This window comes from Coenobita brevimanus, chromosome 6 (genome assembly GCF_032717465.1).
Source record: "Coenobita brevimanus isolate Jiangsu-jjx chromosome 6, ASM3271746v2, whole genome shotgun sequence".
In the NCBI taxonomy this organism is placed as follows: domain Eukaryota; kingdom Metazoa; phylum Arthropoda; class Malacostraca; order Decapoda; family Coenobitidae; genus Coenobita; species Coenobita brevimanus.
Genome location: NC_136959.1, coordinates 53,147,788 through 53,170,533, shown reverse-complemented (window position 1 = coordinate 53,170,533; position 22,746 = coordinate 53,147,788). Strand labels below are relative to the sequence as shown.

Below are 22,746 nucleotides of genomic sequence, written 5' to 3'. Positions count from 1 at the left end.
TTTGCTTTGAATTCTGATTTTTATTAGTAGTTAAATTAAGTACAATTTTTCTAACCAGAATTCAATTACAGTGCCCTCGCACAGTGAGCATATTCAAAGTGAACGATTCACCTAGTGAACGAGCAAGGAGTAATCAGGTCCACAAAACAATAATGAACGGTACATCTGTCAAATGATAACACAGGTGTCCTAAGGCCAACTCAGTGTGTAGATAAAAAGTTGGGGGAAAGAGTAGGCCATAACCACCATCTCCCATATTGAACAACACCCCCCCCCCCAGTAGATGCTGCAAAAGAGGCCAGAACTGAGCAACCTATTGAGCAGAATCCAATGGAGGATGAAGACTTGCCTAGGTCAAAGACCAGTAAAATTCTAGCAGCAGTGGATGTTCTGAGAGAAAAGTCAAGGCAAATGAAAACAGTTACCTTAGGACACATGAAGTACTCAGTGGAGTGGAAACCACTTATTAAACTGAAAGGCACAATATGGAAGTCAACAGAAGAAAATAAACACTCATCACATGCTACGACCGAACTCAAGAACATCAGGAGCCAGTTGCCTTTACATTGTTTGCTACACTTCCTGGGGGAGATGATGATAATGTGATGTCAGTGGTGTCATCTTTGGACTTTTAAGGTTTTATGGGAGAGGTGAATGAGGTAGAGGCACGTGGGGATGTGGTTCAGTCAAGTGATAAGAGCGAGACTATTGACGGGAACAAAGGAGTGGAGAGTGATGTGGCAGGGACACCTTAAGTGTATCTCCCTATCTTGGAACCACTTGTATTCATGCCAACTAGGACCGTCATCTGCTCCATTTAAGGTAAATAACCATGTGTTTTATATTTTATATATATGTACTGTAGGTGCTTGAAATGTGCCCTTTAGTACATTTCTATGGCTCAAAAAGTGGACTCTGAGGGAGTGGTGTTGCCCATATGCTATTTTTCCCCATACGTTGTTCACAGTCATGGAGCTCATCTGCTGACCATAAATTCATTCACTGTGCAAGGGCACTGTAATTAGGTGTGTATGAACCTATACAGTGATAAAAATTTTGATATTTTCCAATTAAGAACATAGTACAGTACTACATACAACCACCGGTTGCACACAGACCACACCCATTGAACATTTACAGGTGCAGACCAAAGTTTTTGATCTCCATAAACACCTGGACATGCAGTGAACACAATACACAGCATCTGACAAACTAAACCCACAACACCTATCACACTATATGCACAACCACCCATCAACACGAGGGTGCTACAGAATACCAAATTGGAGGTCATTTACCAAACTGACACCGAATCAGCAATTTATTGGAGAAAATTATAATTTTTATCACCATATAGTTTCATACACAATCAATTATGTTAAATTCGGTAAAAAATTTGTTTAACTTAACTATTACTAAAAAATCAGAATTCAGGATGAAATTTTGCTACAGCTGACGGAAGCTCTTCACCTCTGGCTCAATAACTCGCCTTAACAGGCTTCAGTTTTGTATGAATATTGATTTACAATGCAAATAAATTTACAGGCCTATCCCAATATCTGGTAGTGTTGTGTACAGGTGAAAGGAGTGTTTGGTCAGCAAGTATGTCGGATATCAAAGCAATTTTCCCCTTAAGGTACTTAAGAAGAGCCTGAGATACATTCCAGGCCCAAACCCAAACTTCAGATACCTTACTCAATCAATAGAAACTGACAGAAACACCACAGGTAATGTTAGCATTCTCACAAACAATGCCACTGCTAAAAAATGAGACATCAAACATCACATGCAGGAAGGTAAGGTGGGTGGGATGTGTGGTGTTTAGATGCTTCAGGGCAACTGACAGTCATGTAGGCAGCTGGCAGCGCGCCAAGCAGGGGTGGTGGAGGGCAGGGGGACGGGGAGGAAGACAAGCAAGGATGGGGGAAGGTGGGGGGACTGGAGGGAGACAAGCTGGGGTGAGGGAGGGAGACAAGTAAGGGTAGGGGAGGGCACTGGGATGAGCAGGGTTGAAGGAGGGTGGGGGGGATGGGGAGGGAGACTAACAGGGGTGGGGGAGGGCAGAGGGACTGGGAGAGAGACAAGAAAGTCAAACTGCCCTACTGTCCCCTCCCTCCCGTCTCTCACTCAATCACTCACTCTCTCGCTCACTCACTGTCTCACTGTCTCTCTCTCTCAATCAATCACACACACACACAAACACACACAAGGGAGAGAAGCAGGGATAGGGGAAGGTAAGGGTACGGGATGGGAGACACGTCTGGCAGTGCTGAGTGTGGCGGGGGATGGAGGAGGGACTAGGGAGGGAACAAAGAGGATGAAGGGAGGACCAAGAGAGCCTTGTGCACCACCACAACCAAGTTTGGATCCACTCGTTTCAAACCTAGGGAGAGGCGAAGTGTTCGGACAAGTAAATTGACAGCCGTTCAGATTGAGGGAATTAAAATGCCCGCCGCCGGACCATCCACCCCGCCACCCCCACCCCACCACCGGGCCACCACCACCCCACCACCCTAGGAAGGGATAACGGGGGGGCTAATGACCCAGGGCAAGAGGGTCATCCAACCACCACTGACCTGTGCCCCTTCTCCCCGCAACTGCCCCAACGCCAGGTGAGCCTAGATCCGCAACAACCTCAACGGCGAGCTAACCATCGACAGCAGTGGGGTGGGACTGATAAAAAAATCAGTCCCTAGTAGCTTTTTGGCAACAGCCATAGTTACACCCCTTCAGGGCAGGAGGTCCCTTGGTGAGCCACGAGGTGTCCCCACCTCTGCCACAGTGAGCCACGAGGGAACACTACCCTCTGCCACAACTTTGGTGAGCCACGAGGGGCTAGTACCCTCTGCCACAGTGAGCCACGAGGGAACACCACCCTCTGCCACAACTTTGGTGAGCCACGAGGGGCCAGTACCCTCTGCCACAGTGAGCCACGAGGGAACACCACCCTCTGCCACAACTTTGGTGAGCCACGAGGGGCCAGTCCCCTCTGCCACAGTGAGCCACGAGGGAGAAATACCCTTTGCCACAAACAGGGCAGGAGGCCCTTTGGTGAGCCACGAGGGGTCAGTACCCTCTGCCACAGTGAGCCACGAGGGAACACCACCCTCTGCCACACCTTTGGTGAGCCACGAGGGGCCAGTCCCCTCTGCCACAGTGAGCCACGAGGGAGAAATACCCTCTGCCACAAACAGGGCAGGAGGCCCAATAGTGAGCTATGAGGGGCCAGTACCCTCAGCCACCCCAAGGGTAAGAGTCCCTTGTAGAGAGCCAAAAGTGGGTCCCAGGGTAAAAACAACCTGGAGCCACGGCTGTGACGGAGACAGGAGAGAGAGTCGCCTCCGTGCTACCCTCCCTGTATAGGAGAGAGAACACAGTCTCCGTGTGTCCTCTACCTTCAGCGTTCTCCTGTGGGAGTAGCTGGACGCCACTCGGGAGAGTTGCCCCGAAGGTGTCACCGGAGCGGAGGCAAAGTCCCAGTCTGGGCCTGCCTCCTACTCCTGGGAAATTCTTGTCTTCCCCAGGCACCAGCAGGAGACGAGGCCGCAGCCACACCTGACGGCGAGTCCCCTGGCAGACCTCCACAGCCCCAGGACCCCCAGGCGAGCCCAGCAGCCTACCAGCGCTGCCCTCCTCACACCACGGAGCCTCCGACGCCAGACACGCCTCCTCCAACTGTTTGGCCCCAGTCCCGAGGGCCACCACTCCAGGTCAAGGCCCCAAACAGGTGGGCCTCCCTGCACCACGCCGACGAGACCTTGAGCTGAGGGTCTACACCAGGTTGAGGCCCCTAGATAGGAGGGCCTCCCTGCAACACACCAACGGAACGGACCCGGGTAGTGACTCCCCCTGCGGGTAGTGTGACGCCCGCCACGGGTAGAGTCCCTGGAGGTCCCCCCCCCCCCGGCTATAGTGACAGAGTGAATTAACCCAGGAAAAACAGGTAGATCAGTGACACCTCTTCGATCTCAATATACCCGAGAAAGTGGAACAGGAACAGTGACAGAGTGACATAGTACGATCTACAGGAAGTCAATAAACTCACCTGCCCCTTTAAAAGAAAGTAATTCCATAATAGTAAGTCTAGTGTTGTTCCCCCCTCCCAGAATAGAAGAGTTTCCTCGTCAGTGTGAACGGCAGCCGGGTGCGCGGGAGAGTGTCGCCGCGCCTAGTTAACCAAGTCGAGTGTCATGATCCGCCCCCTGCCTTTCTTATAGTAATACTCTACCCCTAGACTATTAATCTTGTATATTCCTTTTATTATTGTGAGTATAGACATTTTGGGCTTTGATGAAAGACAATCACCTTCACTTATAGAACCACAAGCCATTGTTATATGTGATCATAGTGTGTGTTGAATATCCAGTGTCATCCTAACGTAACTCTGTATATCTGTATCCTATATCCTAAACATCACTCTGCCTCATATTGTAACGGTTTTAGAATTAAGGTAATAGATGTGTTAAGGTATACTGCCTAGTTTTTATGTCCTGTTCCTTTGTTGGTGCTTTACTTCCGGTCCGGAAAGAGGACCCCGCTCAGTCGCTAGTGTTTTTAGGGAGAGGAGTCGACCTAAAAACACTCAGCATAACAGGAATGTTCCCCAATTTCTTCTGTTCGGTGTAGTGGGCAGTCAGTTATCGATGCATCGGATATCAGGGTATGGCTGTATTTGTATTATAACCCACCCTGTCCCGACCGATTTTCCACCACTGACTCCCCCCAATCCTGACCAATTTTGGAAAAAAATTTTTTTGGCTCAAACCTCTGCTTTTGGTGAGAAACATCGAAATTCACTGAGAAATCGCTCACCTGAGGTTTAAAATACTCGATACAGGTAGCAGTACCCCTTACATTACTGGGTTTTCCATCAGGCTGGCTCCAAAGAAAACAAGTACTGTGGGAGGGTAACTATTCCATACCACTCATAAATGATATTTATTTATTTATTTGGTATGAATTTATATGTAGTATGAGAGTATATTGGTTTTCACACAGTAATATAGGCAATATAAACATTGTTTCACTCACCAAACACATCAACATACCCGACCTTTTTTGGCAACATTACCTGATCATCATTTCTGACTGTTTCTTCCTCTAATGCTACGTAAACTTTGTCCTCCACATTGTCATCAATTGGGGAATCACTCCGGCCCTGAATTTCGAACTGTGGCACGACATGTCATTACGGGTCAGGTCACTGGTAACTGGTGAATTGCCGAGACAATGGCATGCGGGGGGGGGGGGAAGAGGTCATGCGGGGTAAGGCACTGTCCCTGCCTGGCATCTTGTAGAGGAAGGTGTCCAATGTATACGTACCAAAAATCACGCGCAAAAATTGAAAACGGTGCAAATTACGGACCTTGCAATTGATGCGTGGTTATATACGTCAACGGGACTGACAGTGACAAAACGTGTGGACGTATATATATGTCAACGGGACGCGGCGGGTTAAATCGCTACTTATGCAAAACAGAAGACTCTAAAGACATGTTGACGATCTGAAAGGGAAATATCCGCTAACTTTTACACATTTAAGCTCTGAAACCTGATTTTTTATTAATACTTATAATATGCACAATGTTTTGACCAGATTTCAGCTAATTAATTGTGTATGAACCTATATGGTGATAAAAATTACCAGCACAGTAACTCCTGTAATATCCGGATGCCCAATAACCAGACACCCCACTACCCGGACATTTTGGGGCTCAGGCCTTCAGAACCTAAGAATGGCCAAAACACATAAAGAAAAGAAAAAAATCCAACATTTTTTCAACTGTACTTTGAACTTGGCGCGCAGCGCCGAACAGCCGTGTTTATGTGCTTCCTTTGCTTCCCCCTTCCCAGTTACCACTTAACTACCATCCTGACTAGACGCTCATCGTAGTGGATGCTGCCGCATGTGCTCATTTTTGTAAATAAACAGTGAATAAACTGCAATACCTTGCCACTAGACCACATGGGAATTTACAGTGATGTGTAGTGTTATGAAATTAGAATTCAGAGGGCAAAGATTAAGTACAGAGTGCAAACCAGCGGAAGAAACTGGCATGGCACAATTAAGAACAGAATGTGCCATGTTAAACAATTATAACTCGCAGTGCAAAGGATTAACTGCAGCACAACACTAGATTACTGTACATGCTTCAAGAGCAATTTCACCACTGCCATTGCCTTAGAGGAAACGGGTTAACCTTCACAACAAGATGGCCACGGACGTGTTGTATGTACCCAGTACACTGCTAAATAATTTCCATACTCACTTCTAATTCCTCACTCTCTGGTTCCTTTTCATTTATTTCATGCTTTCCGTCTCTTATTTGTGTGAATAGGATCTTACATAGGTGCTATGCATGTCCGGTGGGGAGTTATGTAGGTGGTTTTCTGAGTTAGGCTGGGTTAGGGTCCATAAGTATCAGTTCAGGAGGCATGGGCCCACTATCCGGATGAACCCACTTTCCGGACATGCCTTTGGCTGTATTACAGTGGATAATGGGAAGATTACTGTATAATATTTTCCAATTAAAAGTGCTGATTTGATGTCAATTCGATAAATGACCGCTGATTTGGTATTTCATCGCACCGCCAACACAGGGGTACATCAAAAATACTCTGAAACATTAGTACAATGGGATACACAACACCATTTCAACACATCCATGCACCCACACAAACATAATCAAACACGTATACACTACACTCCAAAACATACTCAAACACATACAGTATGCATGACACACCAAAACATAATACAACACATATTTACATTACACTCCAAAACATAACCAAACACATATACACTACACTCACAAGCATGGCACTTAGTATTTTAGGGCCAAATATGGTCACTGACTGCCCTCCGCCACCCACTAATCAGAGGCCCAGTTAAACAGGAGAGACAGATTACACTTAAGCAAATTATGCAGTGGCCATCACTCAACACTCAGAACATACCAACACAAAATAGGTAACACAGAGATGATACATGCCCCCACTGCCAGGCTGCCACACATACAGTGACACACATATTTACAGGCTCCACAGAACGGGCAGCTGTCAGTCAGACATACGACATACCTGGGGTGGAGGATCTCTGGTTAGATCCAGTAAGAGCAATCAGTTTCCGTCATTGCTCCAGTGTTCTGCCCCAGTGACAACACGGGCAACCCAACAACAACAACAATCATACTGAGGCAGGTGACATGAGGATGCAGAAAATCTATCTATCTATCTATATACCTAGGCTGCTTCCCCCAAGGAAAGGGAGGTAGCAGAAAATAAATAACTAAATAAGTAGTAATATCAATTTTTCTTACTGCAATGGGCATATTTGAGAGGGCAATGTAATCCAACATTGGCCGCACCACTGTGATGCTGTATGTAGATTTGAAGGTGGGTTCATCCAGGCAGGGGAAGGCTTGCCGTGCATATGTTGGCTCAAATTTTGTTGTAGCAAGGCCCCTGTATATTGGTAAGTGCAGCCTTAATAAGAATTTCACTAAAAAGATGCATCAATTTAGTCCATAACTACAATAGAAGTATATGTTATTTGGTATTTCATATTTAGTACTGTACTTTTAACAAGCAGAGTAATATCTTGGTTTCATAACAGTTCATTAAGCAGGTTGTCCAAACTTTTATATGTTATCTTATCAAGCTATCTAAACCACATAATACAATCTTACTTGTTCTGGCCATTCTCATCAGCGTAATCTGAGTAGTAAAATCCAACAATTCCTTTTGTAAGTGAGCCTGAAAACTCCATGGTGATGTGGAAGATGCCTGCCTCCACAAGGGATGTTTGGATGACCCAGAATTCATGTGGTTCATACTCAAAGGTGTCTGTGATGTTGACTGGCTGTTTGGATTAAGAAGGAAAGGGAAGAAAAATAAGTTTAAAAATTTAAAAATTATTGTACATGGCTTACTTACATATGGGAGTGTCCCTGAAATTCAATTACTATACAATAAAATTCCACTATCATACAACAGGTTGGGAAGGAATTCATTCTCAAAAATTATGCATCTGTTTCTCCATTTATCTATAGCCAGAAAACTATATCTTGAAGCAGATGGCTAAAAACAAATTGCCTTCGTGTCACCCTGTCCTCTGCCATCATACTACACCCCACTACATCCCAGAGCAGCCTGATGGATAAATCATTAATAAAATTTTACAGTAATAAAACCTTACAGAGGTCACCAATGTTATGTGATGTCTTGGAACCCCTGAAATGCATATGACTGCAAATTTGGAGGTAAAAAATGTAAAAAATTTGAATCGCTGAAATACACCTGCTTGCAAATTTTGGGGTAAACAGTGGAAAAAATTCAAGATACAGTGGTCAAACTGACAATCTCCAGTATTCTATTCCACACAAAGCCTCTAGCGCTAATGGGTAAATTTATCCTAAAAAACTATAATATTCTGTGTGTGGGGGGGGGGAGGTCAGTCACAGCAAGGAAGGATGGGGTCAGGTCAAGACACTGACAAGGTGAGGTGATTATTGCAGTTCAGGGAAGGGTAGGAGACAAGAGGAGGAGTGGAGACAATAATAGGCTTTAATCTGGGTGAAAGAAAGAGAGACAGAGAGAGAGAGAGAGAGAGAGAGAGGATAGCATAGAAATAGGTATAGAGTAGAAAGGAGATGGGGCGGAGAAAAAGAACTTTATGTCCATAGTAATTATGGAATTAGGGTTGGATTGGAGAGAGAGAGAGAGAGAGAGAGAGAGGGAGGTTTTTTCAAGAATACTCCCCCAGTATCCCTGCTTGTCATACAAGGCGACTAATAGGGTTGGCGGAGGGTTAGTGCCCCTCCCTGGAAAATGACTAACTAAAAAGACGAAAAAGAAGCCTCAGACAAGGACTGACCAAAACATGACGACCAAGGACCGGACAAAGGACATGGTAATTCCAACATAGAATGTAAGAGATGTGAATGATGAGGTGAATGAGAGAAAGATTGTCCAGGTGCTTGAGGGTGTGAAAGTTGATGTATGTGGAGTAACTGAAACTAAATGGAGAGGTGAGAGTGTGAGAAAATGGGAGTATGGATGGGGTGAATGTGCAGGAGTAGGTGAGAATGACAGGGCAAAAGAAGGAGTATGTATAGTTGTGAGTAAAAGATGGAAGAAGAACATAAGAGAGCATGGATCAGTTGGGCCAAGGATTGTGTGGGGTAAGATTGAAAGTTGGAATACAAATGTGGGCGATTGTGCGCATGTATGTGCCAACGCAAGATCGTGCAAGCAAAGTGAGAGAAGAGTTCTGGACAAATGTGGAAGTGTGCATGGAAAAGTTTGGAAGGAATGAGAGAGTGTTTTTGATCGGTGATATGAATGGTAAAGTAGGGAATGTAAAGGTGCATGGAATAGTTGGTGAGTGGGGTGTGCCTGCTGAGATAGATGAGAATGGCAGTGCATTAGTGGACATTTGTGCTGGGAGGGGGTTGGTGATAGCCAATACCCTCTTCAGGCATAAAATGATCCACAGGTATACATAGTGAGTGATGAGAAGGGTGGGTGGTGAACTGAATGAAAGGAAGGCAATGATTGATTATGTGTGTGTGGATGAAAGGATGCGAAGATGTGTAATGGATGCAAGAGCTTATAGAGGTTGGGGGAGTGGACTTTCTGACCACTACTTGGTGGCGACCAGAATCAAGATCCAAATAAGATGGAGAAACAGAAGAAGGGAAGGACGGGAAGAAGAAGTATTTGCAAGGAGAGTGGAAAGGTTGCAAGAGGATGAGAAAAAGGCAGAATGTAAGAAAGACGTGGAGGAACGATTGGGAAAATATGAATTGGAGCAGATGGGGGACGTGGAAGGTGTGTGCAGGATATTCACAGAAGAAATATGTGCAGCATGTGATGTGGCGTGTGGGATGAAGAGAAGACGGAGGGGGGTGCAAGGAACAGTGTGGTGGAATGAAGAGGTGAGACAGGCTGTGGCACAAAATAAGAAAGCATACAATGAATGGATGAGAAATAGGGGCGTGGAAGAAGTTGAGAGGTGGAAGAGCAAGTTATATGTAGAAAGAAAGAGAGAGATGAAAAGATTAGTAAGAGAGAGTAAGAAGAGAGTGGATGAGGAATTTGAAATTTGTGTGTAAAGTGGAGGGACTGTAAGAAAATGTTCTGGAATGAGGTGAAGAGAGTAAGACAAGGTGGCAGTGAAGTTAGCAGGGGAATGAAAGATAAAAATTGTAGATTAATAGTGGAGAAGGGAGAAAAAGTGAGCAGATGAAGAGAACACTTTAGGGAATTGTTGAACACAGAGGATGGAAGTAATGCAAGTATAAGTGGCTGGGGAATGGCTGGGAGAAGGTGGGAGGTGAGAAGACAGGAAGAAATCAGAAGGATAGAAGTTGTGGAAGCAATGAAGAAAGTTAAATTGGGGAAAGCCCCATGAATTAATGAAGTTTGTGGTGAAATGCTGAAGCATGGGGGGGAGATAGTAGTAGAATGGATGTGGAAGATGTGCAGATTGGCCTGGGAGGAAGGTAGAGTCCCGGAGGATTGGAAGTCAGGTATAATTATTCCCTTGTACAATGGAAAGGGAGAAAAAGAAGTGTGTGATAATCATAGGGGCATTTGTCTTTTTAGTATAATAGGAAAAGTGTATGGTAGGATACTTATTGACAGAGTTAGAGAAAGAACAGAGGAATTAGTTGGAGAAGAACAGGGAGGCTTTCGGAAGGGAAGAGGTTGTGCAGATCAGATATTCATTCTTAGATCTTTAGTGGAAAAGTTTCTAGAGAGGGGAAAGAAGTTGTAAGCGGATTTCATGGATTTGGAGAAAGCATATGACAGGGTGGATAGACAAGGATTGTGGAAAGTATTAAGAATATATGAAGCAGATTGGAAGTTGTTGAATGCTGTGATGAGTATGTATGATGATGCTAAGGCTTCAGTGCATATGGATGGTGAACTGAGTGAATTTTTCTCTTTGAAGATTGGGTTGAAACAGGGTTGTGTCATGTCTCCATGGTTGTTCAATCTGTACATGGATGGGGTAATAAAAGAGGTACAAGGTAGGGTAGTGGATGTTGGAGTGGCCCTGGTGAGAGAGGGTAGTGTTTGGAAACTCCCTGTACTGTTGTTTGCAGATGATACTGTGTTGTTGAGTGAAGATGAAGGGGAGCTGCAGGGCTTAGTGGATGAGTTTGGGAGAGTGTGTAGGAAATGGAATCTAATGGTGAATGTAGGGAAGAGTAAAGTGATGGTCTTTGAGAGAGGTGATGTCAGTGAGTGTACAGTGAGCTTGGATGGTGAGGAATTGGAAAATGTGAGTACGTTTAAGTACTTGGGTAATGTGATGAGTAAGGATGGAGGTTTGGAGGGGGAAGTGCTTGAAAGGGTACAGCAGGGAAGAAAGGTTGCTGGTTCCTTGAAAGCAGTGATAAGAAACAGGGAAGTAAGCATGGAAGTGAAAAAGTTACTACATGACAGTATTGTGATACCAACTCTAACGTATGGAAGTGAAGCTTGGACGTTGTTGGAAGGACACAAGTCAAAAGTGAGAGCCGTGGAAATGAGTTATTTAAGAGGAGCCTGTGGAGTCAAATGGAAAGACAGGCTGACAAATGAGGATATAAAGGAGTGTTGTGGTGTGGATGTGATACGAAGCGTTAAGAGGAATACACTGAGGTGGTTTGGCCATGTGGAGAGGATGGAGGGTGAAAGACTGATAAAGAGAGTGTATGTGAGTGAGGTGGAGGGGGAGAGGGAGGGGGAGGCCAAGGATGAGATGGAGGGATGGGGTGGAGAGGTATATGAGAGAGGGGGGTGTGAGTTGGGAGCAGGGCAGTGAAATGGCGAGGGACAGGGCGACATGGAGGCGATTTGTTTGTGGCCACCCCGAACGGGATTGAGGCGTCTGGCAACAGATAGATAGATATATAGATAGATGGACTTACGAAAAAAAAAAAGACTTATGAAAGACCTTCAAGAACCAATTATTTTCATAAGTTGGTGACAACCTTTAAGTATTTCCTTCATGGAGTAACTCTTAGCCAAAGATGAGCAATTTTTTGTGACAATGTCCACATATGAAAAAAACAAGCACTCTCCCATGCCCACTCCATATTGTTAATTATATAAAAGATATATACCGTACTACACTTAAAAAAAAAAAAAAAAAAAAAAAAAAAAAAAAACCAGCATATTCATTTTCTGAGTGTGTTCAGTGCATTATTTCAAGCATCCTGCTCACTTCTTACTCACACCAGCAAATTAGTGTTCTTACATTCTGAATAATAATAATAATAATAATCAGGCATTTTGCAAAATTAACTGTGGCAGCAGTACTGTATTACCAGCAGAGTTGTTTACAGTATTAGCTACAGGTTCATACTGTTAAAAATAAAACGTACCAGTAGTTTAGTTGATTTCTGGCATACCAATGCATTAACAATGTTGTATTACTCTACAAATACAGATGTGTCTATTCAGCTGTTTGTTTAGTTTTTAAATTTTCATTATGTCACCCATAACAATGCAGGGAATACAAGTTGTGAGTAATGATGCCACTGAGGAAAGTGCTATGCTGGGGGGACGGGGAGGAGGGGGGGGAGAGAATGAACTTCTGAAATGCCGTGCCTAAAATTATGATGCCACCAATCTCACTGTGAATGAGATTAAAATAGACATTCATTTTGCACCGACTCCAAATTAGCATTGCACCGTAATACCAATCAATACTGTACTCTACCCAAATCTGCACAGCATCCAACACAGTTTGCACAATGATGGAGGCCAAAAATTGTGTACTAACATCGAATTCCTGCCTGCTGCTCCAACAGTTTCACCAAGATAAGTGACTGATGACTTCAGGGGCAGTGAGGCTGAGGGACCTAAGGACTAACTTCAGCTCTTGGGGAGTTAGAGGTACTATTTATTACCCTTCCAACTACTCAGCCATGGATAATCCCCCCCCTCCCAAAACAATTAAGCAGCACTTTATCATTTATCTTTTTTACCATTTATTACCATTATATTTTTGTTCATTAACCATTTTATTATGCCAAATGATGATCATTGAGTTATTATGCTTACTGCAATTTATGGTATATCATGCACGTACTTGACGGAAGAAAAATATTCACCATAGCCAAAATTGGGACTCTGGGAAAAGTCTAGGATTTTCTTGGCAACAATTAGTCATATAATAATGGTTCTATGGAAAAATTTGCATGATTCTCCCTATGTGTGTGTGTTTTTTTTTACATGACATATTAACTGTGCAAAATGAGGACCCACTGTTAAACATAAATTTTATCTATAGTGAATATGGACTGTCAGTATATATATAAAAAGAAAAGAAAAAGAAAGAAGCACTGACCTCTGTGCTTCCATCTGTGACCCTGACCACTTCAGTGCTGGTGATGTTCAGCCATTTGGTGTGTACCAGGAAGTGGTCACGTGGCTCAGAGGATGTGACTGTTATGGTGACACGACCAGTGAATGTGCGAGATGTCAGGTCAGGGTGGGTGAACAAGTCATAGTGATCAGGATGAACCGAGGATGGTAGCCGGAATTCATCCTCCCACGGGCTGGATCCCATGGTGCCTGAATTGGTGAGAAGGGTTGTTAAAGTAATTTTTACTTAACCAAAGACACACAATTTAAAGTAGTGAACATTACAATAGAGTCAAAGACATATATTCAGTATCATAAGAAATAGCCATAGCTTTAATTACCATAAAAACTAAAGAGGAGTACAAAGGAGTACAAAGGAAAGCAAACAGCAACAGACCTTATGGTCCATTTGAGGCTGTTTGTTACAGAGTTGACTATGACTACGAGATCTAACTCTACATGATGAAGGATAAGGATAGTAAAGCAAGAAGGATCACCCCACCTCCAAACCCTCCAGTTAAAACTACTAAGAAAAAGAGAAAAAAACCACCATGCAGCATGGAAAAACTGACAAAGAAATTTCATAGGAAAGACTCAAAAGGAAAAGCTACATTCTGTAATACTTTATCTATGAACTACCAGTATGAATTACCTGAAAGAGAAAGTAGTAAAATGAATAAACAAATAAACAAATAAAGCATGACACCATGTACGGGAGTTAACAGGGTGTCTGCGGACACAGTGTGGAAATTGCACAGTGCACAGTGTGAATGTTCAGGTGTGGTGCGGCAGCCTTGCCTGGCGCTATTAAGGTAGGCAGCAGTCAGTCAGGCCCCAGCTCTGTTCATTCCACTGAGAAAAGGAACTTTTCCATGCAGGACAAGCACACAAGTCACCTCCTGAAATAGTGGCCCCTGGTACATTAAAAAAAATCCCGATGGTGGTCACTTAACTAAAAGGGACCCTCAGTGATCCACAGCCCATCACAGGTTGAAAGTATGAGTAGTGACCATTAACTCAGGGCTATCTGTGCATATCCTAGACTGTGCATATACTATATTTGCATTTAATAAAATGATCCAGGCTCTAAAAAAACAAAATAAAATAAAATAAAAAATTATACATACACAAGTGTCTTATTCAGGAGTAAACATTTTAAGCTGGGGGTTAGACGACAAATACTTATCCAGGCGACCTTTAAACGTCAGTACTGTATTACAATTTACTACATTGGAGGGCAATTTATTCCATATATTTACCATCCATCCATCCATCATCCAACCCTACGTTGCCCCATGAGGAGTGTAGAAGCCCGGGGCTAGGCAGTTGGTCCTGACATTTAAGGTGAGTGACCAGCCTCACTCATCCCTGAGTGGCATTACATGAACAATAAATCCCAATCACCCCTTGGATATAAACCTTCACCGGTTCAATCCAACTGGAGCACAATAATTACCCACTAAACCACCAGTGAGAGAAGAGTTCTGGACAAATGTAGAAGTGTGCATGGAAAAGTTTCGAAGGAATGATAGAGTGTTTTTGATTGGTGATATGAATGGTAAAGTTGGGAATGTGAAGGTGGATGGAATAGTTGGTGAGTGGGGTGTGCCTGCTGAGATAGATGAGAATGGCAGTGCATTAGTGGACATTTGTGCTGGGACGGGGCTAGTGATAGCCAATACCCTCTTCAGGCATAAAATGATCCACAGGTATACATGGCGAGTGATGAGAAGGGTGGGTGGTGAATTGAGTGAAAGGAAGGCAATGATTGATTATGTGTGTGTGGATGAAAGGATGCGAAGATGTATATTGGATGCAAGAGTTTATAGAGGTTGGGGGAGTGGACTTTCTGACCACTACTTGGTGGTGGCCAGAGTTAAAGTTCAAGTAAGATGGAGGAATAGAAGAAGGGAAAGACGAGAGGAAGGAGTAGTTGCAAGGAGAGTGGAAAGGTTACAAGAGGATGAGAAAAAGGCAGAGTATAAGAGAGAAGTGGAGGAACGATTGGGCAAATATGAGTTGGAGCAGATGGGGGATGTGGAAGGTGTGTGTAGAATATTTACAGAAGAAATATGTGCAGCATGTGATGTGGTGTGTGGAAGGAAGAGAAGACGGAGGGGGGTGCAAGGAACAGCGTGGTGGACTGAAGAGGTGAAACGGGCTGTGGCACAAAAGAAGAAAGCATACAATGAATGGATGAGAAATAGGGACGTGGAAGAAGTTGAGAGGCGGAAGAGAGAGTTATATGTAGAAAGAAAGAGAGAGGTGAAAAAATTAGTAAGAGACAGTAAGAAGAGAGTGGATGAGGAATTTGGAAGGAATTTGAGTGTAAAGTGGAGGGACTGTAAGAAAATGTTCTGGAATGAGGTGAAGAGAGTAAGACAGGGTGGAAGTGAAGTTAGCAGGGGAGTGAAAGATAAAAATGGTAGATTACTAGTGGAGAAGGGAGAAAAAGTGAGCAGATGGAGAGAACACTTTAAGGAATTGTTGAACGTGGAGGATGGAAGTAATGCAAGTATAAGTGGCTGGGGAATGGCTGGGAGAAGGAGGGAGGTGAGAAGACAGGAAGAAATCAGAAGGATAGAAGTTGTGGAAGCAATGAAGAAAGTTAAATTGGGGAAAGCCCCAGGAATTGATGGAGTGTGTGGTGAAATGCTGAAGCATGGGGGAGAGATAGTAGTAGAATGGATGTGGAAGATGTGCAGATTGGCCTGGGAGGAAAGTAGAATCCCGGAGGATTGGAAGTCAGGTATAATTATTCCCTTGTACAAAAGAAAAGGGGAAAAAGAAGTGTGTGGTAATCATAGGGGAATTTGTCTTCTTAGTATAATAGGAAAAGTGTATGGTAGGATACTTATTGACAGAGTTAGAGAAAGAACAGAGAAATTAGTTGGAGAAGAACAGGGAGGCTTTAGGAAGGGAAGAGGTTGTGTAGATCAGATATCCATTCTCAGATCTTTAGTGGAAAAGTTTCTAGAGAAGGGAAAGAAGTTGTATGCGGCTTTCATGGATTTGGAGAAAGCATATGACAGGGTGGATAGACAAGGATTGTGGAAAGTGTTAAGAATATATGGAATAGATGGGAAGTTGTTGAATGCTGTGAAGAGTATGTACGATGGTGCGAAGGCTGCAGTGCGTGTGGATGGTGAACTAAGCGAATTTTTCTCTTTGAAAGTTGGGTTGAAACAGGGATGTGTCATGTCTCCATGGTTGTTCAATCTGTACATGGATGGGGTAATAAAAGAGGTACAAGGTAGGGTAGTGGATGTTGGAGTGGCCCTGGTGAGAGAGGATAGTGTTTGGAAACTCCCTGTACTGTTGTTTGCAGATGATACCGTGTTGTTGAGTGAAGACGAAGGGGAGCTGCAAGGCTTGGTGGATGAGTTTGAGAGAGTGTGTAAGAAACGGAATCTAAAGGTGAATGTAGGGAAGACTAAAGTGATGGTCTTTGAGAGAGGTGAAGTCAGTGAATGTACAGCGAGGTTGGATGGTGTGGAACTGGAAAATGTGAGTACGTTTAAGTACTGTACTTGGGTAGTGTGATGAGTAAGGATGGAGGTTTGGAGGGTGAAGTGCTTGAAAGGGTACAGCAGGGAAGAAAGGTTGCTGGTTCTTTGAAAGCAGTGATAAGAAACAGGGAAGTGAGCATGGAAGCGAAAAAGTTACTACATGACAGTATTGTGATACCAACTCTAACGTACGGAAGTGAAGCTTGGACGTTGTTGGAAGGACACAAGTCAAGAGTGAGAGCCGTGGAAATGAGTTATTTAAGAGGAGCCTGTGGAGTCACATGGAGAGACAGGCTGACGAATGAGGATATAAAGGAGCGTTGTGGTGTTGATGTGGATGTGATAGGAAGCGTTGTGAGGAACACACTGAGGTGGTTTGGCCATATGGAGAGGATGGAGGGTGAAAGACTGACGAAGAGAGTGTATGTGAGTGAGGTGGAGGGGGAAAGAGGGAGGGGGAGGCCGAGGATGAGATGGAGAGATGGGGTGGAGAGGTATATGAGAGAGGGGGGTGTGAGTTGGGAGCAGGGCAGTGAAATGGCGGGGGACAGGGCGACTTGGAGGCGATTTGTTTGTGGCCACCCCAAACGGGATTGAGGCGTCTGGCAATAGATGGATAGATAGATAGATAGACCACCAGGTGCCAAAATTTGGTTATATGGTTACCACCCAGCGTAGTAAATGGTTTCCTGGTGTACAGGAAACCATTTGGCTTGTCACTCAGTGTAGAGTCACCCACAGGCAGAAGGGAGAGGAAAGAATGAAGAAATGAAAGACAGAAGAGGGAGTGTAAAGCCACCTGTAGGCAGAAGGAAGAGAAAAGAATGAAGGAAAAAAAGACAGCAGAAGATGGACAACTCTATTAAAGAAGAAATGCTTAGCTTCATACGACTGGAATCGTTTGCCAATTATTTTATGCCCACTGCCTCTAGCATAATTCGAGTGATCAACTATGAAGTATTCATCAACAGCCATGTTATCATGTCCTTTGAATATTTTGAATACTTGAATTACATCTCCTCGTAACCTCCGTTTAGTTAGGGTAAATAGATTCAGGGCTTCTAAACGTTCCTCGTACGGTTTATTTCTCAATCTAGGTATCATCTTTGTCATCCTTCGCTGCACTCTTTCAAGCTTTTCCATATCCTTTTTATAATACGGTGACCAAAACTGAACGCAATACTCCAAGTGCGGACGTACTAAGGAATTATACAAAGTGGTGGTGGAGAACCATCGTCCACTCACTTGATGCAGTGGTGCCTACTTCTTCCTTAGCCTTTAACATTCTTTTTCTGTGCCTGCTCTCCTCTCTTCCTATTTCTCCCATCTTTCCTGTCACTACTTATTGCTTTTCTTTCCGTCACAGGTGGCTTTACATTGAGTGACAAGCCAAATGGTTTCCTGTAAGCCAAGAAACCATTTACAACGCTGGGTGGTAACCATATAACCAAACCATACGTGCTCCCTACGTGTCAAGTGGGTTGGTGGTTAGTGCCCCTCCCTGTAAAAACAAATAACTCAGAGTCAAATGGCCACCTCGTAAGGGATTATGGCGTCTGGCAATAGATAGATAGATAGAGGAGGATATTAGCAGATTTATGTTCAAATGCTCTACCTATGAATCCAATCAATTTACTGGCTTTTTTCACAGTTTCTGTGCATTGTTTGCTTGGTTTCAAATCATCTGTTATTATAGCTCCCAAGTCTTTTTCATGGTTTACCCTATCAAGTTGGACATTATTCATGCTATAACTAGCTCTTACATTTTAATGCCAATGTTTATCACTTTGCACTTATTAATATTGAAATCCATTTGCCAAACTTGGGCCCAGTTAAACAGTCAATCAAGATCTCTGAATTGCCTGCCTTTGCAGTGCTGTATCTGCTCTGTTACCTATTTTAGTATCATCAGCAAATTTTGAAATTTTACAACATAATCCTTCATCAATATTATTTATATATATTATGAAAAGAATAGGACCTAACACTGAACCTTGCGGGACTCCACTTGTAACGTTTATCCAGTCTGACTCTTTTCCCTTTATTACAACTCTTTGCTTTCGTCTGGTAAGCCAATCTTCTACCCACCTGAGAACACTGCCGCTGAAACCGTGTGCCTTTAGCTTCTGAAGGAATCATTTGTGTGGAACTTTCAAAAGCCTCTTGAAAATCAAGGTAAACAACATCAACAGATACATGCTCAGAATATCATTGAAAAAGTCCAGCAGATCCGTGAGGCAAGAGCAATTATTACGAAAACCATGTTGCGAATCTTTGATGAGATTGTTTATTTTATTTGTTTCACAAACTTGTCTCTGATAGTAGTTTCAAGCAATATGCAAATCACTGACATTAAACTACACCCACCACAAACTGACTTAGGACCTACACACAGAATTGTTATGGGAGAGTTGTCTGTTTTTGCTTTGTTTCCACCTCTACCAAATGATTTTTTTGGGTAAGAGGTAACTGGCAACTCCTCTGGTGTTGGCGGGAGATGGTGAAACACTCAGGAACATCAGTGCTTACCCAGAAGCAAGAGTAGGAGTATATGTTCCCGTCACTCCAAGCTTGCACCTCCCTCTTTTTTTCGCATGCATTACTGTTGACTCTGTTATTTTCCTAGAGTCAAGTTGTCATCCCTGAAAAATACTGCTCAAGGGATGAGGGGGTCCATATCATTGCATGCAGGCAGGATAATGTCCCCATCAACACGATTTGTGAACGTACCGGACACGCAAAGTCGGTCGTCATGAAGATTCTTGCTGCAGCACACGGCCTGCCACCTGATGTTGTACCAGAGCACAAGCATGGTGGTGGAAAGAAGAGGACGACTTCCAGAGGTACAGATATGCTTCTGAAAAGGGAAGTAATCAAGAATCCTCGACTGGCAGCAGCAGAATTGAAGAGAATGAATCTCCAGCTGACACAAGACGTTTCAATTTGAACTATCCAACACCACTTGTAGAAGGAGCTGGGTTTGCCATGCCGCACCACAGCCACGAAACCGCTTCTCACTGACCGCATGAAGAAGCAGCGCATTCAGTTTGCCAAGAAGTATGCACACTGGACATCGGATGAGTGGAGAAAAGTTATTATTTTCTGATGAAAGCACATTTCAAGTGTTCCAGGTGCGTTCCGCCAAGGTTCGTCACCCTACCTCCCGTAGTCAATATGACCCTGCTTACATGGTGCCGACTGTTAAGCACCCACAATCAGTAATGGTATGGGGGTGTTTCTCAGGTGAAATGGGAAGGGGAGGCCTCTACTTTCTTCTTAAGAACTTGATGAAGAATGGTGGCTGGTACATTCAAGTTCTGAAAGATCATTTGTTAAACTTTTTTGCTATTCATGGGTGCAACTTTTCCATGCATGATTCAGCTTCATGTCACAAGTTAAGAAATGTGACAAAATGGCTTCAGGATAATCGGACTGAGGTCCTCAACTGGCCTGGCAACAGTACGGATCTAAATCTTGAAAACTGCTGGGCAAAGATGAAGAAAATCATGGCAGAGAAGATGACACCCAATCTGAACAACCTCAAGACTGAAATTACAAATGTTTGGTGCAAAGAAATATCCTTAGATTACTTTAGAGATCTAAGTGATTCCATGCCAAAATGCATCCAACTGGTCCTGAAAAACAAGGGAAACATGATTTCATATTAATGAATGGCATTTCATGAACAAACATTGTGATACACTATGATTTCTGTGTGTTTTAATACCTTGTGGGGGGAGGTCCTAAATCAATTTGCGTAGCTGTCACTGGGCGGTAGTTTTCTGGGACAAGGAGATGGAAAATAGTTTCAAGTATGACACCAAAAAGCAAAAAAAAAACATACCACATATAACTTACTTAACCTATTACTTCACAAATGAGGAATTAATGAGAGAGAAATTATATATGAAGGAGGGGGATGGACAAGCAAACGGAATAACTAACACTCAAGCCTCTTAGAAGTAATGCTTGGTATACCCTCTATATATACTTGTTGGCCTAAGCTCCACAATACAATTACAGTCCTCATCAACTTCTGATCCTGAATGATGCAGGTGACATGAGGGGTGAAGCAAGAGGTTGCAACCATTTCCTATTTTGGCAGCCTCACTTATGTACTGAACAACTGACTACAGAAATTTTTAAAAATTGATATCTGAGAAGTCATAAACATATTTTCACTCTAAAGCCCCTCGAGTGGGGACAACTTATAGGAAGAGGCCTCAAGTCACTTTTCACACTAAACAGGCATCAGAAATGGTGATGGGAGGAATTGTTTCAGACTCAGACAGATGTAGAGAGTATGCACTGCTTCTTGTCTTCAGTCATACTGTGTCATAATGCATGAAATGCTTGAGAGGGACACCTTCAGGCAATGGGACTGAGACACCATGTGGTGGCATCACTCAAAGGGAAGATAATGGACTACAATAAAGGCGCAACTTAGCCTACACTCCACCAGGTTTATGTCCATACAAGCCTGGAGTCACAACAACATGAAGCATGATGACCTTCCCATAATGTCATGATGTATCCACTGTTTGCATAAGCACTCAACTCTGTGACTTCACTTGCATGTGAACATGCATGTGCCAGGCTCATTCATGACTGCCTTCTAGTCATGATTTGTTGCTTCTGTTCCATCTATTAACTTGTGTTTTTGTTTGATGCACTGTTCCATCATTAGAAAGTCTTAGTTACTGTCAAGTGTCTGGATTTTTTTTTTTTATAATTTTTTAAAATTCCTGTTTACCTATGTCTTACATTCTTTTGGTTAGCCTTTGAACTTACATATACAGAGGCTGTTGGTCATGGGGCCTCATCCTGGATGCATCACTCAGTTTGCTGCTGTGGATCTTCTACTAGTATGCCTTTATTCTAGACTTTTTTCTGCTGTACAGAAAGATAGGAATATTTCATTCTCTTTTTGGCAACCCATTACAGGCACACTACTTTGACACTGTTGCCTGCAACTCAGTGTCATCAGTTCCCTTTGTATTTGACTGAGGCTCCACTTTCCATTTTCTCAACCTTCTGAATGACCAACTTAACTCCAACCCTACGGCATCCTTATAGTCTGGTCACTTAGCTAGGGTTCGTGGTTCATTCTGTCCAGTGCTGATGATGGACGGTAGTTATACAGATAACACTGACTACAAACTTCTCACTCATCCTTAATATTTTTGCATGTGTCCAGTTCTAGGCATAGACTTTACAGTCCCCCTATATACTGCATACCTTCACAAGTAACTACATAAGCACTAACACCCACTGTCTATACTGAATACATGCTAGGGTTGTCTCATTCAGGAATGGTGTGATGGTCTTAGTAGTGACACTTTTTATGAAAGATCAGTACGTCTTGTGGTAAACCAGTAAAGTCTGTTATAACAAAAATCAAATAACCAAGGATTTCTCTGTTCCCTGACTGACTGAACTCTCTGTGGAAAAATTATTCAGAAAGAAAACTGAAGAGGTAACTTTTTTGATATTGTACACCTTAAGAGCTGAAACTGGGTCTGCCAATTGTACCATAGAACAAAATAGCTTTGATATCTAAGCAGTAGAACAATGACTTCTCAGAATCAAGCCATTTTGTACCATAATAAAGTACAGTATTATAATTTTAAGATTAGCCTGAGCAGTGAAAGTACAGTATATAGTATGCTGATGAATAGGTGATGATTGCAGAGAAGAGGACAGAGGAGGAAAGATTTAGAAGATAAGAGATGTAATGGGGTACAAGGATTTGACAGAAAAATGCGAATAAAACAAGCAATGATATCTAGGGCAGGTGGCAGTACAGTCACACCAGGAGTGTGGCCATGTGCAGTTTCCCATAAGGGTGTGGGAAATAACCCCATTTTGTGCA

The 22,746-nt window shown here is 43.3% G+C and overlaps 1 protein-coding gene across 1 annotated transcript in view; it reads right to left on the bottom strand.

Annotated features, from left to right (window-relative positions):
- LOC145399708 (glutamyl aminopeptidase-like) overlaps positions 1 to 22,746 on the bottom strand; it is a 254,613-nt gene that overhangs the window by 220,894 nt on the left and 10,973 nt on the right. The window contains exons 2-4 of the mRNA XM_080272257.1: positions 13,349 to 13,575; positions 7,692 to 7,864; positions 7,323 to 7,467 (exon numbers count right to left, since the gene is read on the bottom strand). Coding sequence (XP_080128383.1) covers positions 7,323 to 7,467; positions 7,692 to 7,864; positions 13,349 to 13,575 — 545 coding nt within the window. The remainder of the gene's footprint in view (positions 1 to 7,322; positions 7,468 to 7,691; positions 7,865 to 13,348; positions 13,576 to 22,746) is intronic.